General features: G+C 44.8%; 3 protein-coding genes across 4 annotated transcripts; 2 read left to right on the forward strand and 1 right to left on the reverse strand.

Moving 5' to 3' along the window:
- The first annotated feature begins 72 nt into the window (after positions 1-72).
- Positions 73-3582, forward strand: LOC118230292 (probable G-protein coupled receptor 148). Its single transcript, XM_035423160.1, has 2 exons — positions 73-1025; positions 2108-3582. The coding sequence occupies exon 2, from the start codon at positions 2174-2176 to the stop codon at positions 3161-3163; it is 990 nt and encodes a 329-aa protein (XP_035279051.1). The 5' UTR covers positions 73-1025; positions 2108-2173; the 3' UTR covers positions 3164-3582.
- A 152-nt stretch (positions 3583-3734) lies between these two features.
- LOC118230290 (probable G-protein coupled receptor 148) lies at positions 3735-7622 on the forward strand. The gene has a single exon (XM_035423158.1). It carries the CDS (start codon positions 4277-4279, stop codon positions 5366-5368), a length of 1092 nt encoding a protein of 363 aa, XP_035279049.1. The 5' UTR covers positions 3735-4276; the 3' UTR covers positions 5369-7622.
- Positions 7623-8809: 1187 nt separating this feature from the next.
- mul1a (mitochondrial E3 ubiquitin protein ligase 1a) lies at positions 8810-12687 on the reverse strand. Of its 2 annotated transcripts, none has more exons than XM_035420801.1 (5): positions 12515-12687; positions 11806-11951; positions 11218-11305; positions 10574-10694; positions 8810-10024 (listed from the first exon to the last, which is right to left on the reverse strand). In XM_035420801.1, exons 2-5 carry the CDS (start codon positions 11920-11922, stop codon positions 9313-9315), a joined length of 1038 nt encoding a protein of 345 aa, XP_035276692.1. In that variant the 5' UTR covers positions 11923-11951; positions 12515-12687; the 3' UTR covers positions 8810-9312. The 2 variants fall into 2 exon arrangements, with proteins under 2 accessions (XP_035276692.1, XP_035276691.1); XM_035420800.1 differs by having other exon boundaries at positions 12363-12686.
- Between the last annotated feature and the right edge of the window lie 237 nt (positions 12688-12924).

A 12924-nucleotide genomic window follows, 5' to 3' on the forward strand; every position in this document is an offset into this window, starting at 1 on the left:
GCAGTTTGATTTTTGTTCAGAGAATGATTCAGTTTGAGGCATTTGTACACAGAGGTGCCCTTAGTGAATATGGTTGAAGTTGATAAACTTGAAGTGAATTTCAATTCTGAATTCATTAAAAACTATGTACATCGTGATCATGATGTACTATGTAGCCTACATCATGATCCAGCCAGCTTTTCAGTAATCTTCCCAGTCCATGTTGACATGTTCAGTTAAGCAAAACCTTTTAAGTGGATGCATGCAATGATAGCCCACCTAAACATGAATTAAACCTGTATACCCACACCATTGTCTCTGAAACAAAATACCACAGTGACATTTTCTTAAACTTTTCATTTACATCTTCATGTTTTCTGAACAAATTGACTTGCATGGCAGATTTTGCTGTCAAACATTCCTCTCTACAGTATAGAGGGCAGAATCATAATGCAATCCTGGTGACGTACCCTTGGACAGTGATGGCCCTCTTTATTGGTCTGCTTGGTACAGAAAGGTGCAGTCAGATGCACTTTGCTCAGGGAGGTTTTTTTTTTTTTTAAAGCTTCCGTTTCCATGGTTACCTGCGGGCTCCAACGTACGGATGACAGGATGGCACGTATTTGCAGTGGTGATTCTCATGCTTTGACTGGACTCGGCATATGGCCGTGCTTTTTTCACTGCTCCGGATATGAGATGGGAGACAGCTGTGCCCAAGTCAATAAAATTAGGTCTGAGAAGACAGTGAAGTGTCATGGGATTGCGTACATGGCATTTGTCTTATCTGTACTCTGGGTAGGGGAAGGATGGGCCTGGCAGTCGTGGGGAGGGGGCCTGAAGAGTGTTTTCAACAGTGTTGTGTTACCATGCAACCACCGAATGGCCTTTATTTCAAGTCAAAATGATCACAAATAAGTCAATAGTGGTCATCCGCTGATAACAGCAGTATCACGTCTCTAAAGAAATTGATCTCCAAGAGCATTACTACTGCTGGCGAGTAACTGACTGGTATTGGTGGGTCGTCTTACCATCTGTGCTTCTAAAGGGTAAGAGAGCTATCTGTCCTTCTATCAAAAGCGTACAAGGTGGTTTGTACTCAATCAATGATTTTTCACTTTCCTGGTTTGACTTCCTCAAGTATGTTGATCCAGTTCTGTGCACTTAATAATTGCTAAAATCATACTGAGAAATGCCCTCTTGGAAAAGCACATATGTGGCAGAAACGCACCTGGATGATTCCCAGATATCCACATTGCATGTTTTATACATTCATTACAGGCAAACATAATATAAAACTGGTATTTTTATTATTTTATTTTGTGGTTTGTAAATATGTGATGTGTTTCACAGATAGGCTATCTTCCTCAAAACTGACATTGGTAAAGGTTGATTGGATAAATTTGTGATAGACTATTGTGAAAAATGTTGTTCAGTGAAATATAATGGTTGCCCAACTTTAGATTGAACTTGCTGGCCTTTTTTAAGCATAGACCGAAGATATACTCACATAAAAAAAAAAACAGTGTGTTAGAAATTATGTTTAAAATGTTTGGAAGCAATTCTTCACTCTCAAATCTCAGTCTTCTTTTGTTAATAAAAAAGTTTAATCAAAGTTTTAAATCAAATTTTGATTTAAAATATTTACCTGGTAGTGAAAGATCATTTTTTTCCATGCAATACAATGTCTTGTTTTGACTCTTCAAAAGCACCTTTGTGATCCTTCATTGGTTTGCCTTCATACAGTAGCTATAATAGTATTACTGCTACTAATTATAAAACATATCAGAGATATGTATAAATATGAATATGAATAGTGTACAATGGTGACAAGAACATTTACAAAATGTAGTCTAATGGAGTGTGTAATGGATGCTTATTCAAAGGGTTTCTGTGGTGACTGCCTGTCAGTCTTGCAGTTAAGGGTGTTTCATGCTGAGCATATTGAGGAGAGCAAAAGACTGAGGGATAGAGGTAATTGCAAATAGAATGTCTAGAAATGTGCAGAGCTCAGTTCTTAAAATTCTTGGGTGAAATTCGTCACAGAATAAATGATACAGAAATGGCTTCATTTTTAATTGTGTAAGTCCAGTAATGGGTTCTTTTGTTGGTTACTCTCTTCCATCTACAGGAGGAAGCTGTGATTAGCTGAGAGGTGATTGGCTTTGGCACATCCGTGCTGTCTGAAGAGGAACCAATGAATATCTCTCCATATGACATTGGTGGGACGAGGGCATCGTGGTCCAAGATGTCCAACATCACGGCAGAGTGGTACGAGATCCTGCAGAGCTGGCACATGGAGCTCTTCCTCATCCCGACCGCGGTCTTCACGGCCCTAGCCCTGGTGGCCAACCCCCTGCTGCTGGCCTGCATCCTGTTCTCCAGGGCCCTGCGGCAGGAGACGCGCTATCTGCTGCTGGCTAACACCCTGCTGGCTGACACGGTCTTCCTCGCCATCAACCTGGCCAACCTGGCCTGCAACTCGCTGGCCGTGTGGATGACGCGCCCGCTGTGTGGCCTGGTCACAGCCGCCTCCGTCACGGCCTACTGCAGCAGCATCCTCACCATCACCCTCATGGCGGCCGACACCTACGCGGCCGTCCGCTGGCCCCTGCACTACCGCAACCGGCTGCCCCCCTCCCGCACCCGCAAGATCCTGGCGGCGGTGTGGCTGGCGGCGGCCATGTACCCCGTCTCCCTGATGATCGTCATGGAGGTGGTGGAGGAGGGCGTCCCCTGGAGGCAGGCAGTGTGCCTGGTGCTCCTCTCCTTGAGCTCCATGGGGGAGGAGATGATGGTGGGCCTGCACATGTATTTCTTCATCTGTGCCGCGCTCTGCACCGCCCTCATCGTGTACTGCTACGCCCGTCTCTACGCCGTCACCAAGACCTCCGGCATCTGGCAGAGCCGCTACTCCCGCGCCCGGGTGACCCTGCTGTCGCACGCCGTGATGCTCCTCCTCTACTTCGGCCCCGGCCTGGTCTTCACCGTGGAGCTGGTGCTGTTTCGCCGAAGCAGCGTGAGCCGGGACGTGAGCGTGTGGATCAACACGGTCAACATGAGCGTGCTCATGCCGCTGCCCCGGGCGTGCGCGCCCTTCCTGTACGGTCTGCGGTACCGCGAGGTCTACTACACCCTCCTGGCGCTCTTCCACAGGCGGAGGCTCAGCCAGGTCACGGTGGCATAGTCCTTCCAGCATTCTGCCTTCCTGGGTGAAAGTACATGAACAAGAACTTCATAAGGTCCCCTTTTCATTCCTGGTAGTGGCATCAGCAGTGATTGCGCAAAAAAAAGCAGTGTGTTTGAACTTCATCGTTGGTTCAACGCATTGTTTTTGTATTGCATATCGAGTTGGACAAAAGATCATGATCACTCCTTCCTGCCCCAAGGGTCAAAATTCCACTTGTTAATTGAGAACTAGTGTCATGGCAACCATATTTTGTTTCCCTGGATGTGCCTTCCCTCTCTGCGAAGTAGACATCAGAGGAGACTCACACAGATGGCAGTCTTGTGATATGACATGACATAAATGAACTTGGAAATTCTGTCTGAAAAAACTGTTCAGTTACGTCAACCATTCGGGCCTCATTAAACTAAATTTTGAAACTGTTTTTCCATTTTTAAAGCACGGAAGTCTAAACTAGTTTCACTAGATTAGTGGCTCAGTATGCAATCATACAGCAGTTGAACCAGGTGTGTGTGTGTTTTTGTAAAAGTGTGCTTTGTGAGGTAAACATTGGCTTTTCTGTTAATTGTCAATAGTCTATAAAGCCATCTTATGCCACAGTTAGAGATAACTGCTCATTAAAATGAAAAAAAGTGTTTCACTTGTCATATCTGGGTTAATGATATGTAAACCCATTTACAGAGGTTACAGCAGACTGGTTGAACTTAAATAGTCTCTTTCTGTGTAAAATGGAGAAAAAATATATTAGATGGCAAATCTCAGTTTCAGTGTCAACAAATTCTTAGGGAAGTTTGAAATCCTTGAGAAGACAAAATGGTTTCCACCCAAAGTAGAATAAAATTTAGTTTATCAAAACAGAAACTCCTTCACCAGGTGATCATGAACCAGGAAGTGTCTGCTTGTTGCTTATCCTGGAGAGAAAGCTAAGCAGCACTTAGGTCCATTTTCATGGAAAGGTTTGTTTGCCTTAGAGAGCCATTAGTGAAATGCTCCCTCGGTTAATCAATGGATTTTCTATTTTCTGATCTCCTGGTTTGAAGGCGCAGCCATCTGTTGCAGTGATATTACCAGACAGAGAGGGGCTGAAGATTGATTCGCGAAGCAGTTGCAGCCATGGGTGCTGAAGGCTTGGTTCCGTCCTTGCTGTGCACATTCGGGAGCTGGTACAACAGCTCTGGCCAAGCCCAGAGACACCACCAGATGGCCAGCCGGTCCAACTCCTCCCAGAGCGTGATGGAGCTATTCGCCCGTGAGTGGCGAGTCTTTCTCCCGCCGCGGCAGCAGACGGGTGCCCTGCAGGTGTGCCCGGTGCTGGGCTTCCTGGCGGTCGTCCTGGTCGTCCCGCCCATCCTGACCAAGGTCTTCTCCAGCCCCCTCCTACGGCAGGAGACTCGCTACCTGCTGCTGGGCAACACCTTGCTTAGCGACCTGCTCTTCATGTTCATCTACCTGCTGTCCACCTGCTTCAACGCAGCCGGGGTGGCCACGTCCGAGTGGTCCTGCGCCACCCTGCTGTTCCTGCTGGGCATCTTCTACAGCGCCGGGCTCCTGAGCGCCATGGCCATGGTGCTGGACACCTCGCTGGCTGTGCTAGCACCCCTGCGCTACCTGGCTCTCTGGCCCGTCTCCAGGACCAGGTGGGCCATTGCGGCGGTCTGGGCGGCGTCCATCGTCTTCCCCGCCGGCACGGTGGCGGGCTTCCTGTGGCACCACTCGGCTGACCCCTGCGCCTCGCAGGTCTGCTCTCTGCCCGTGCTCCTGGCGCTGACCGTGGGCTACTCGGTGCCCATGAGGGCGTCCATGCTGCTCACCGTGGCCGGCGTCCTGCTGGTGCTGCTCCTGGTCCTCTTCGGGTACGTGTTCCTCTGCTGCAGGACCAGGAGGTCTGGGGTGTGGAGAGGAGAGCGGGCTTCTCGAGCCAGGGGAACCTTCTTCATACACTATTTCCACTTGCTGCTGTCCATCTGCCCCATGCTGGTGCTGGCGGTGGAGCTGCTGCTCTACGCCCGCCCCAGCCGCTCCGTGGAGCTGAGGGCCCACCTGCTGGCCTCCCTGGTGCTCTGCAACGTGCTGCTGGTCCTGCCCAAAGCCCTAGCCCCTTACCTGTACGGCCTGAGGTACCGGGACCTGGACCTCTGCCGGACACTGCTGACCTTCTACAGGCTAAAACGGCCAGCGACAGTCACACCGCTTACCAAGAGCTGAAGCCAAGATGGTCTGTCTTCTCCTCCTTCTCCTTGGTCTGTGTTAAAGTCTTCAGGTAAAGATCATTCACAGGCTCTGTTGCTCAAGATGACTCATGAGGAGGGACACATTTTGATTCCCTCAAATCAGTCACGACACAGCATATGCACATATTGATCAAGTGATTCACAGAAGGAAAAAGTAAAGGCCTCACCGCAGGTGCATATTCATAAGTACCGGTCTTTCTTGGAATACAGGCTTGAAAATGCTGCAATGGAACATTCCATCATTGTAGAGTCTAGAGTGATGCCAAGCTATCCAGTCTTGCCTCTGGGTGATGTGCAGTTTTTTTTTTTTTAGCACAGCAAGTGAGTGAGATACATGGGCCATCAAGTTTGACTTCTGGATACTAGGAGGATGCATGTTTGAATCCATGGGATTCTTGAGAAAAAGATAATATTTATAATGGCCTTCTCCAGAAAACTGTACAAAGCGCCGCGCAAACAGGCCATATCTAAATGAAAATACAATAAAACAACTGAGATAACCAAAACAACATCAAGGTTAATAGATCAATAGAAGGAGAGGCGAGTAAACAGGTATGTCACACAATTAAAAGCAGACCTTATAAAAGTGAGCTTTCAAAAGACGTTTTTGAAAAAGACATGGACTCGGGTGCTCAGATTTCGTTGGCCAGACTGATTCAAGGTCATGGAGCTGCAACGCCCTTAGATGTCAGCTTTGACTCAAAAAGCTAGGAAGTTTTTGTAAGGTAATCCAAGCAGCCCTTCGCTGGAGTAAAGAGTGAAAAGATCACAGATAAACAGGGAACAGTCCACGTCTTGCTCTAAAAGTAATCAATAAAATCTAAATCAATTCTAAAAGATACAGAAAGCAAGTGTAGCGTCGTGATTATTGAGGTGATGTGACATCTCTTTTCTTTTTTGACTGCGGAAACCAGAGTATAATGAATTACAGTAGTCCCAACTAGAGACGATGAAAACGTGTATAACCTTTCAGTATGAAGGTAGGAAATGTGAGATATGTAGGTCACCCTGTATAAAGCTACTCGCTAAATGAATCATGCTTTGATTCAACAGAATTGCAGTAGAGCATCCAGATACTGGATAGGTATTATTAGGTATTAGTACTAAGATTTTAAAAAAGGGATTCAAATGGACTTTCAATAACTGTTAATAGCCAAATTATGGTGTGAGATGATGTGATGAGATATATTTATTATCCTTAACTGAAAAATGTATACTTCCTCCAAACTTTTTAAAATTCTCGACCACTTTATGTACCATCCGAGACATACCACCATCTTAATTATAAATTAAAAAACAAAACTATTAGATTTGTTTATTTCAATTTGCAATGAATACATGAATGACAAATTCCAACCTAAATGAAATTGCAGAAATGTCCACTAGAGAGAGCTGATGTTACCAATCAGATCAGACATTTGCCTCTGTACTTTTCCATAGCAATGGCTTCCTTTTCAGCTTATACCTTCTGATGCTAAACTCAACCTGCAGCTGAACCAGAACTCCTTCAACTGAAGCCAGGTGTTATTGTCAATTGAGATGATACATTTCCAGTTTTGCCCATCATAAAACATAATTGCAATTATTTTTTTAATTCCTGAATGCTATCCTTTGATAATGAACTACGAATCTCAGAATTTCATACAAATTCTTTATTATATTTTTCTGACTAGTCGCTTTAAAATGAAGATTCATAATAACATTATGGTCTTAATGACAAATTACAGCTGAAGCAAGGCTGTCTGAATGGAGTGAATGGAGGGCAGACTTATAAAAAAGCACACCGGTAGCAAATATACATGCTACTGCTAAGAACAAGTATTCAACTGTCTGAGTAGTCCTACAATTAAAGCAGTGATACAACTGCTAAAATCCATTATCTGTCTACTCCAACTTCAAAGCATTCAGTATAGTGTGATGTAGTGCTCTCAGGTCAATGGTCATTATGACCATTAAGGTAATACCAGGCAAACATTTTTCTTTTTGGACCATTTGACATGGAAATTATAAGGTAATATAATTTTACAGTTGTTCGCCTAGCTATGTTATTCTTCTCAAGGATAACTATTAAACACTTTATATATGTTAAATTTATCACAGCTGTATGTCTTAGCTCTTTTTCAGCTTGCTACATATTGACAGTTTGATGACTGTATTCAATGTGTTTCATCACTATTAGCTTATACATGCCTCTGGATAAGACTGAATAAACGTAGAGATGAATTTAAGCAGCATAATTGATTATGTGCAGACCAATATTTTTCTCCAAGCACCAGTGATATCAAACACTAAAACAGGCCAAACACAAAGCACAAAAACGGCAAATATGTACACAGCACATCATTTTAAAGCAGAAATAACAGAGTTTCACAAAACCGCAGAGATTGAGTAAAGGAGTACTGCGGTAGTGCACGAACAATGACAGTAAGAGTTGCTGGAGCCTCAGAGGCAGGTTAAACCAGACGGCCGGTGTGCTATCCACGTGTCTTAATGATGTCGGCATAACCCTTCAAAACAGTGAGGAAACCATTGTTTAAGCTAGCCTCCAGGCACTGTGTCGAGAAAGACAGAAAGTCACGTGTCTAAATGTTTACTAGATAAATCCCGACCTGACCCCATACTCGCTTGACTTAGAGACAATTGCCTATATTCATTTCAATGAGTTACCTCTCTGTGTGACACATTCGAGTAATTATGTGCTTGTTTAGCTTGTTTTGGTCATTGCAGTTTCCCACTTGTGGTATCATCATAAATTACCTTCCTGACAATATGGAGGTTAATTATGAGTGCTTTGTCCCATATGTGTACTTGTCAGACCAGTTTTTAGAGAAGTCTTTGAAATGCCACCTTTCAGGAAATGAACTTTTTTTACTGCCCTACTGACTACTAATTACTGCACCCCCCCCCACCCCCACCCCCACCCCCACCCCCCCCACCCTGTATCCACAAGATGTTCTGTAATAGCTTTATATGTCAGATTAATTTGCCATTTAATGTTGAATAATGAATTGTGTAAACACAAAATGCTCGCTTCCCCTGACCATATCAGTAATGATAATAAAAGAAAAACATGATAGTAAACAACAATACACACCCTTGAAGCCAATTATACCGTTTGGTGCAAACAGTCCGCTCCCTTTATGTTCACTCAAAATGTTTAAGTCAGCTAACAGCCTGATTCACAAGTGTTTGCGCTGTGGAAGCCTGCTTCAGTATTTTTGTTTGCAAACAAAGGGCGGCCATGTGTTCAAATGAACCTTGGGAAACTGAGTTCAATAGCACTGAACCAACATGAAAGCAAACAAAGCTGCAGCTGGCTAGTTTCTACTAGTAAGTCTTTAAATCCAAAGACTGATCATAACATTGAAGAGAATTATTGAAAAACAGTGTAAAATGAACACACTTGTGGAGCCAACACGATGCAGCCTCCTTCAAGATGGCCGATGTCCTCGTTATTGATTTATTGACAGAAAAGGCCGTTCCAAACGCCCTGGCGGACCCAGTTACGATTACACTTATCTCTCTCTTCAGAAAGAAAAAGACCAAAATAGAAATGTTATAGAGCAGACAAAATGTAAACGTCTTCTTTACACAACCGGCTTGTCTCTCATTTGCATCACTGTTATTTATGCAACGTGTCGACAAGAAGCAGCAACAGAATTTTCTTAAGGCACCCTGTACATATAAAGAGTAAGAAAATAAACTCATCCATGTTTTTTCTGAAAGAGGTAAAATTCCTGATTCAATTATTAAACATATACAGTACATATATGATTCCGAAGGTAAAATGATCAAGAGAGAGAAGTAAACTTGGAGCTCTCTGATTCACATTTTCCGTACACAGCAGCTGTTTGTCTACAGTGTGTCGCTGTGGCACTGACGGCAGAACTGTGGCTGTGGGCGGGTCGGACGCTCGGGTCAGGCCTGGTAGAGCGGAACCACCCTTCTGATTGGCTGCCTGCAGACTGGGCAGCTGGGATGAGGCAGGGCCTGGAAGCAGCTGAAGCAGCAGCACACGTGCCCGCAGTCCAGCAGGACGCAGCTGCGCGGCTCGCTCATGCAGATGATGCAGGCGTTGGCCGCAGGCTCCGCCTCGTCGTCGTCGTCGCCGCCAGCCGCCATCTCTTTGAACTCCCTGCGCAGTCTGTCCTGCTCCCTCCTGGCCTGCAGGTGGCGGTAGTACCTCTGGGCGGCCCACAGCAGCACGGCGGCGCCGGCCAGTGCACACAGCGAGGCCAGCACCCTCCAGATGGTGGCCTGGCCCTCCTGCTCCAGGCACATGGCCTCGTAGTCGGTGGGGGTGAGGAAGAACGCCGAGCCGTTGGTTGGGGGCCGGAGCTTCAGCGTGCGGTCGGCGTCCAGGATGAGCTCGCCCACGCCCGTCAGCGTGGCCCCCACCTTCACCATCTCCTCCGTCTCCAGCTGGCCCTTGGGCTTCTCCCCGCTCAGGTACTGGCTGATGATGTCGGTGAAGCCGTAGCTGGCCTGGTGGAACTTCTCGTGGATGATCTCGGCGTCCAGCCCCGAGGCCTCCAGCGGGCAGAGCACGCGCACCGCCGCCCTGTCGGCACCCACCAGATTAAAGGGCACCGAGTTGATCCGCTCGTGCATGATCCTCTCACTGTCCGTCCTGCAGGGCCAGCAAAGAGGGCAGGGTCAGCGCCTTTTCACTTCCACAGAGTTAAGCACACAGCACCGGACTTGGGGTATTATACTCTCAGGGACGGATCATTTTAAAAGCCACAGATCACATGCTGCAACCAGCCGTTTCCTTCGCATGCGCTCAGCACGTCCTGAAAAAAGACTTCCCAAGTTAATTCTGGAACTTATATCCATTAAAAATAAACGAAACAACTGAGTTCAAGCAAAAAGTAGACGTTTTACAGCAGTGGTTCCCAAACCTCTCCTTGGGTCCCCAGCCAGATATAGGTATTTGATGTGTTCCACCTCAAGCACACCGGATACGACTAATCAACCCCTTGATTAGCTGCATCACATATGCTTGAGACGGAACACATAAAATACCCAGATCCGGCTGGGTATCCTCAATGAGAGGTTTTGGGAACCGCTGTTATACAGCAGCTGCAAAGCAGCGCACTGAACTTTCCTGAAACCAGCCGTTAGCCAGCTTTAAAGCACTCAGTTACTTTCACAGAACCTGCACCCGCTCAGATCCTACCAGGCCCGTGCCAGACTGTTCCACACCAGTTTGTGCTCCTTCAGCACCAGCTTCTGAACCACTCCAACCGTCCCCTCCTGGAACTGGCTTCTGAGGGGCTCTCCTACAGGCTGGACTGCCCCTAGGACAAACACAGGAAACAGAGGGTAAGTGCAGGTTCCATTCATGCTGACTTCCTCAATTTCATTCCTTAAGTGCTCTCAAGTCTAAAGCAGTTTAATCTTTCTCTCTAGTCTAAGTGAACTGAATTATACAGTCAACAGAATTAACCTGAAGACCAGTTAATAAGCATAAGGACACCATACATTTGCCTAGTGACTCAAAATCTGACTCAGGATTCAGTAAACAGCTCAGTCTTTATGTACTACCAATTTTCTTGACAGACACTGTTATTCAAGGAATATTATTTTAATATCAACCTGTATGTTTGAAGGGAATCAAGCTTGTAAGCTAATGGTTACAAGTCTTATTCGTTACCCAGCATCACGCTGGTGTCTGTAAAATTGAATGGGCTCTTGGGAGTTTTGGCTGTGCAGTGCACCCCTTGGTGCAAATTCAGTAAGTGTAAGAATATGATCATGCAGATTTACTGTGACAAATCTCACCACACAAAAACCTAAATATACTTACAAACAGTTGCTTACCTTCAATGACAACGTATTGGAGACATTTCCCAGGTGTGGAATTCAAAATTTCAGCCAGTTCCCCATCTAATGGCAAGCGAGGAGCCTCCTTTAAAAATGCACATCAACATTTAAAATGAAATGGATTCAAACAGCACTACTGCCAAATTCAGACCAAGCAAAGCACTAAGATGTGGTTTACATTCAGCCAATGAAATAAGTTAGGCAACTTGGTTAGTCTTTGCTTTTGTAGGTACGCTACCTTGAATTATGCCTCACAAACACTTTTTGATGTTTTGAGAAAATGAAAGTGTGCAATGTCTTTTTACAGTTGTTTTAAAGGCACTTAAGACAGGTATCCTCAATATCACAATTCACCCTAACAATAATTATTTAATATCTAACTGGAGGTTCAACATCAAGTATATGGAAAAAAAAGGTTGGAAATGTCTGTTTGAATGTAACAACCAAACAAGAAGGCAGTCAATACTGGGAATGCCTTTTTCTAACTGTAGCTTCACTGGCCAAAGTTAGAGATAAAGGGCAACGTTATCCACCTAATTTAACAATTGTAAGTGTCTATTCATGGAAAACAACGAATTCACGTACATTAAGCTTGACGACTGTTTTGCGTTTCTTTCTGTAGATGTAGAAAAAAAGACCAGATAAAGCCATGCTGGTTCCCAGGCACACCATCTCAACCGTGCTGACGGAAAAATCCTCCATTGTGGAATTCTAATGTTGCTTCTAATGTCCTGGATATGAGGATGCAAACACAAAAAGACATTGATAACCTACTTTTTCTTACGAAAGAACCAACAAGCCAACGACAAAGGAATTTTGTTCCAAACTAGCAGACGAACTAGTCACAATGTAGCGCATACACAAAGACACACCGCAGTGTAGTCTCTTATACACGTAATTTTCAATCGAGTCACTTGACAGACGATTTTAGCTAAAGGAACGTATACGTCTCGAGACCGGCATGTCAGGCATGCACAACCAAGCAATTCCAGATTAGAATGATAACTAGCTAGCGCTCCAGTTAAAAAAACAACAACTTTAATCTACATTTGTATCTAAATCTTTAGCTACACAAGTACTAGCATCAGCTAACTTGGTGTAACTATCAAGCTAACAATCCTCAAACTAGTACGAATACTAACCTCTGCAAACGAAAAAGACAAAACAACATGTCATTTTAGCTCGAAAACAACTGTGAATTTCACTTTCTGACTGGGTAAGATTGTACAAGCAAATGAGGAAAAACTATATTAACATTAGTTCATGTTGATTTTGGTTTGTTTGCGATATCTACCTCCTGAAAACATAAATGACATTCAAATCTCCGGAAGCAGGAATGTGACATCAAACGTTGAAAAACCAGCCTTCTAAAAGATCAAGATAAAAGTTAGAACACATATTCTGCTCTGTTCATATATGTATTAGTGAAGGTTGAAGCCGGAACTTTATATATCCTGAATTCTTAGTTCTGAAAATGAAATTCCAGGAACTTTTTCTCTTGACAGCGGAAACGTACAAGTGCATGTTCTCTGCATTCATTTGACCAGAGAATTTTGTTTGCAAACGAGGTATGCCACATGTTGGGTTGAGTGGTTTTGGGATATGAAGTTCATGAGGCTTTTGATTTAGGTACACCTACTGGCATATGAAATACACCTCCCACAAGTACCCATTCACAGCTGATTGGTGTGCGTATCCGCTCGA

This window comes from Anguilla anguilla, chromosome 6 (assembly GCF_013347855.1).
Source record: "Anguilla anguilla isolate fAngAng1 chromosome 6, fAngAng1.pri, whole genome shotgun sequence".
Taxonomy (NCBI): domain Eukaryota; kingdom Metazoa; phylum Chordata; class Actinopteri; order Anguilliformes; family Anguillidae; genus Anguilla; species Anguilla anguilla.